General features: G+C 40.3%; 1 protein-coding gene across 1 annotated transcript in view; it reads left to right on the forward strand.

Annotated features, from left to right (window-relative positions):
- The window catches only part of hs3st4 (heparan sulfate (glucosamine) 3-O-sulfotransferase 4), a 75,075-nt gene extending 69,249 nt beyond the window's left edge, over positions 1–5,826 (forward strand). Inside the window, exon 2 of the mRNA XM_020610580.1 lies at positions 2,318–5,826. Within this exon, the coding sequence (XP_020466236.1) occupies positions 2,318–2,972 (655 nt within the window). The 3' untranslated portion in view covers positions 2,973–5,826. The remainder of the gene's footprint in view (positions 1–2,317) is intronic.
- Positions 5,827–6,000: the final 174 nt, after the last annotated feature.

A 6,000-nucleotide genomic window follows, 5' to 3' on the forward strand; every position in this document is an offset into this window, starting at 1 on the left:
ACAAAGCACCTTTATCTTCACACTTCTGTTTGCTATGTATGTAAATAAAATTTTGGTCACGTGTCAAAATGTAATGAAGTAAATATTATGCTCTAAGTCTGTGGCAGTAAACAGCAGATGGTTTGCAGGGCCTCTTTAGCACTATGGATATATTTACCTACCCACCTGAATGACCTGTGTTGAGCTGAGCAGCTGATGCTGAGAAAAAAAAAGGCAAGAGTTAACGGTTTGCTCTTGTTTACCCCGGTTCCACTAGACTGCAAGGCCGGAGGAGTCATTTGCCGTGCATGGAGAAATTAGCTTGTTTATCAGCATTTTGATTTCTATCCCGCCCTGCCATCCCACTGACATTTTAAACGTACATGATCCATGACTGATTCCCAATCAAAATGAAACCACATAGTACCAGGCTTGTGCACTTTCCATTGTTTTATAATTGATGTATGATGATTAGTGTTGAGCCTGATGAGGCCAATAGCTTGTTATGACCATACCTTCAAAAAGGTAACCTTGAACACTGTAAATCTGTCCTGTCAATTGGCCATGCTCCGAAGGCAAAGATCATATGACCAGTGAGGCGCTGCGTTTCATGTCCATCTATTAGATATCAGTTGCTTCACAGTTGTTTCATTTGAGCATTGTTTTAAATTACCATTCATGGGGATCTTGCACCTTCAGACCACCTACTGTACTTTGGGGTTAAATGGCAGACAGATCTGAAGTCCTTGAAAGGTTACAAAAATCTTTAGCTATTCATTACTGTAAGAGAGGAAGTGTGAGAAGTAATGGAATATAAAGGCAACTAATACTCTTTGAGGTCACCATCTATAGATATGTTTATCCCATTACAGGCCGAGAAGTAACCACAGTTGTATACTGTCAGGAGGCAAAGATAATCCGGAGGGAAATTACCGATCAGGAAGACAATACTGTTTCTGAGATGCAATTACCAGGCCACTTGTAAGACTTTCAGCCCAGTATCCATGGGTGCATGCATGTGTGTGCATGTGTGTGTAAGAGAGAGAGAAAGAGAGAGAGAGGGGATGGTCGATATGTGCATAACAGCTCTTATATTTTGCAGAGTAAATTGGATTCTTTGCCTGAGAACAGTTAATTTAGAATATGTCCAAGATGCAAATGATTGATGTGACTATATCGTTACAACTGTAGGTTCGCGATGCAGTGCAGCTTAATGGAAGAAAAATGTTGGAGGGAGAAGGAGATAGCTTTTATTCCAGAATTATGGAGAATGTTCTGCAACAAACTGTGACTCTCTGGGTGGAATAATTTGGATTTTGGTTGGTTGTTTTATACATTAATTTCCAAACAAACATTACTTAATTTGGAAGGGGGAAAAATGGTGCATGCTTGGATTCTGTTTCTCCTTCTATTGTATTGTGGAGCTCCTGTGCTCGTATTTGTTAGTACTTAAATTAACGGTGTGTCTCACAGGGGATTTAATATACCAATTTAGCACTGAATCACATAGCCTACAAACAAAGAAAACAGCATGGATTGGAATTAACATCAGTGTAAACATTTGATAAGACTTCGCTTGAGGCGAATGCTATGCTTTATTATTGATGCAAAAATAAAAACTGTGGAAACAAGATTTGCTTTTTCACATATGACAGACCTGCCTCTGCACTCTTGTATTCTACAACCTATTCTGAGCATAATATATGTGTCTAAGGGCAGTGGCTTCCCATTGTCCCCAAGATACATTTCTCAAGTTGAGGACATTTCAATTGTTCTACAAATTATCACCTTGAATCTGATAATTAACAACTGCTGCCTTCAATGAACATCCCCTAACCTTAAATGTAGTACAGAGAAGATTAGATTAAAAGAGCTGCCTGCACCCATTGCATGGGGAGTACATGTGCATAAGAAATAAAACTGACTGCACAGAGTGTGAGCGTAGCATGCATAATAAATGTATGACAAAACAATACCCCAGGCACCCCGGTACTAATGATATGCAGCAAACTCATTATTAAAGTTCCAAAACAGCTCCTGGAGTAACACAGATGGAGTCAATTAAGCAATGAGCATACTTGCTTGCCTGCCGTTTCATCTTCTTTCTTTTATCTCTTGCATATTACTCCATGGATGTAATTAGCTGTGTGTTTCTCCTCACAACATAATGTCCAGTGATAATAACAGTTACTTTCACTTGTAATTTCAAATAATGTACTGCTTAATAAATGTACCAAATTTGCTTGCACTGTGTCCTTGGGTATTTCAATTGCACTGCAAAAGGTGTTCAAGACAAAACTGAGCTGAGCTGCTTTTTGTCTGCTGTTTGTGTTCTCAGAGACCTGATGCCTTCGACGCTGGAGGGACAGATCACCATGGAGAAGACACCTAGCTACTTTGTGACTAACCATGCCCCAAAGCGCATCCACTCCATGGCCAGGGACATCAAGCTTATTATTGTAGTGCGTAATCCTGTCACTAGAGCCATTTCAGACTACACACAGACTTTATCCAAGAAACCTGAGATCCCCACCTTTGAGGTTCTGGCTTTTAAGAACCGAACGCTGGGTCTTATAGATGCCTCATGGAGTGCGTTGCGTATAGGAATATATGCACTCCACTTGGAGACCTGGATGCAGTATTTCCCTCTCTCCCAAATGCACTTTGTCAGCGGGGAGAGGCTTATTGTGGATCCCGCAGGTGAGATGGCCAAAGTGCAGGACTTCCTGGGACTGAAGCGGATCGTCACAGACAAACACTTTTACTTCAATAAAACTAAAGGATTTCCATGTCTGAAGAAGCCAGAGGACAGCAGCACTCCCAGATGCCTTGGCAAGTCTAAAGGGAGAACTCACCCAAAAATTGACCCAGACGTGATTCGGCGTCTGCACAAGTTCTACAAACCCTTTAACATGATGTTTTACCAAATGACCGGCCAGAACTTTGAATGGGAGCTGGAGGAAGACAGTGAATCTCGTAGCTCTCAGGACTAGTGAACTGCCTCATGGCACGGCACAGCCACACCACCAGCCTTCTCAATAAAACTAATATTGTCTCGCTTCGTCTTCAGAGAGAGTGCTTGAGCCTGCCAATCAATCATGGCTGTCTTTGCGGTGTCTTTATCCATTAGTAAGAGTTTACTGACATGCTTCTTCTCTCTCTTCAGTACTAATGTTGTTGATGATGGCAAATCATTACTGTATATACTAAACATAAAATATATTTATATTTGTGAAAAGGAGATGATTTATTTGTTTTGTTTTAAAGCATAGCTCTGATATAGAAATCATTTTGACGATGGCAATGCATGTGAGGAGTTAAGTGTCCTTACTCCATTAACCCTAAGGGTAAACTCTGCCTGTTTCTTTTCCCTTTACTTTTCTGCAATTTGTTACCATCACACCCACTCACAAGCGTTCAGTGCAAAAAGATATTCTACTTCAGTGGCCAAGGCCAAGAAGTTCTCTGTATTATTTCTTTCAGCACTGTATTGCTGCTTCAGAGGAGACAGAAAAGAGAAAAAATTGGTAGATATATAAAACAAAAATCCTTTGACACATGCTCATCTTTTCAGTTGCTCATCTTGTGAGTGGAGACAATCCATTTCTTAATCAGTCTAAGTTTACCAAAGTGTTAATTTACTTAGTTTCAGTGTTGGAGTTGCTCTGCATTCATTAATTGCACCCATATTCAATAAGAGAACGGATATACAATGGCCATCATTCAATAATTGGATTGCTTTGCTGCATAGTTGAACATTAGCATACTGATGACCACGCGCTCAGATGTGGTGCGGTATCAGTGCTTTTGGCGTAATTTGACAAATGAGTCTACAGTATATCTTAGCCATACCAAGGGGAAGCTGTGCATTCGACAGTTCTGCACAATTGCACATTTCCTGTCAAAACACACCCAAAACATCAGTTAACATTGGTGAGGATGAAGAACAACAGTAAAGGACTGAGCCGAAGTTTGTTTAACAAACATCTGCTACGACGTGGTCTTCTGTCGTTAGAGATTAATGATGTGTTAAATAAACTGCTGCCACTGGAACACTGTCAATGTCAGAGCGAATTTGCTGTTAAGGAAAAGCTACACATGTGCCCAGGTAAAATACCAAACCATTACTGTATGTACTTAATTTGAACGAGATGACGTCTGCCAGGGAAATGTGCTGTAACCAGAGGTTTTACTATCAAACACTTGTTTTCAGCAGTGCTAACTGGAAGGATGCCTGTGTTGAAAATAACAGGGTTTTGGTGCGAAATGCTCCTTTACTCATGCAATGAAATAATAACATGATCTATAATCTTTACTATTTTTTAGCTTTGCATAACTCGCTGTGCATCTGTCTGTTGTCTCTGGGCGTTTAATCAATTGAGACAATCAATACAGTCAATGAGTCAATAAATACAGCCTGCTTCACATCACTGGTTGCTACACCTATGATGCATTGCTCTGTTAATCCTCCCTGTTCTCTGGCCATGGATGGCTAGATTGGTTCACTCTCTGCAGACCTCTCTGTCACCCTGGGGAGGCCAGCACCAGCAGCTACTTACACAGAGCAATTGATTCAATCAAAGTAAGCACTATACTGCCCTTTTGTAGCACCAAGCCTGAACACTTACCTCTGAGTCTCACTATCCAAGAGTCACAACTTCCACTTTGAGGCTTTTTCTGTGCAGCCATCCCTTGGTGTTTTCTTGACAAGCTCCCTGTCTCTCTGCACTTTTACCTCCTCTGTCCCTCCCTCTCTTTCTTTCTTTTTGCACACACATCATCCTCTGACAGTGGGAAGCTGTTTCACAAAGGTGCAGCTCTTTGTAGAAAGATAACTGAACTGCAAGCAAGACATGCTAATCAAACATTTAAGAAATGCCTTCATCATTATTTATTTATTCACATTTTTCCCCAAGCTTCAGAACATGTATAATCCACCTTCCAAACCTGGCAATCCCTCCTACTCAGTGTAGAGACACTGAAAGAAATCCACAGAAGGCACCCTTCAGTGTCATTAGGACAGATGAGGACTCAATTTCTCCTCTATGAATATGCACTTGTGCTGTCATTTGCATTTCCAGGATCACACACACGTGGGAATTCCTCTCCAAAGTTAAATATTAGATCCAACCTCTCATTAACAGAAACACTCAGACACCTTTTTCTTTTGTACTTCTTGTTGGTTTTAGGTACTGTGAAACATACTGCAAGTGCATGAACAATATGTTAAGCTGCCCTTCGTGTGTTCGTCCCAATGAGGATCATGTGTTATGTGGTTCATCAGGGCTCTCAGTATGTAGTGAAGAAGACTGCTATGATAAACCCACTCATCAGACTGTCAACGCTTAAGTGGTGTCATTTCGGACCAAAGTACAAATTCGTATTTGTCAGTCATTAATTTGGCAAAGCGCCGCGACAGCAATTCATGGTGTGAAAAGCTACCTGGATGTACCTGGAAATAATTTGCTGTTGTAGCTTGTGTGTTTAATTTTGGTTGAAGGGCTATAATCTGTGCATGAGAGGTGTTTTTACAGTGCTCTTTTCACCTTCCTGTTATATGATCTATAATAACATACTGCTGAAGAGCTTAATGAAAGGGTACAGCCTAAAAACAAGCTCAGTTTGAATGAAACAAAGGGGAATAGTTTGGCTCTGGAAACTTAAAAGCTTGGGAAAAAAATCTTTTAGACATAGTAAGGTCTCCATTACTACAAACTAACTGTCTTTTCGCTTCATTTGAGTCAATAATTACCAACTGCGTAAAAAGGCATGACAGTGTCAGCTTCCACAACTAACTTTGCACTAATCCACTCCAAATTAGTCTTTAATTTAGTTTCTAAATGCCCTTATTTTAATGCCCGCTGACATCCAAAGAAAAAAGAAAAAAGAAAAACCTGATGAATGTGCAGATTTAGCAAAGAATTTCAATCTGCAAAAGAACCTGTAACTGTTATCTGTTAACACAGAATAAAGGCTTTTCAGCAGCTGTGAAACATTGCAAAACAAATATCCACAAAATGA

This window comes from Monopterus albus, unplaced genomic scaffold, assembly GCF_001952655.1.
Source record: "Monopterus albus unplaced genomic scaffold, M_albus_1.0 scaffold105.1, whole genome shotgun sequence".
In the NCBI taxonomy this organism is placed as follows: Eukaryota; Metazoa; Chordata; class Actinopteri; order Synbranchiformes; family Synbranchidae; genus Monopterus; species Monopterus albus.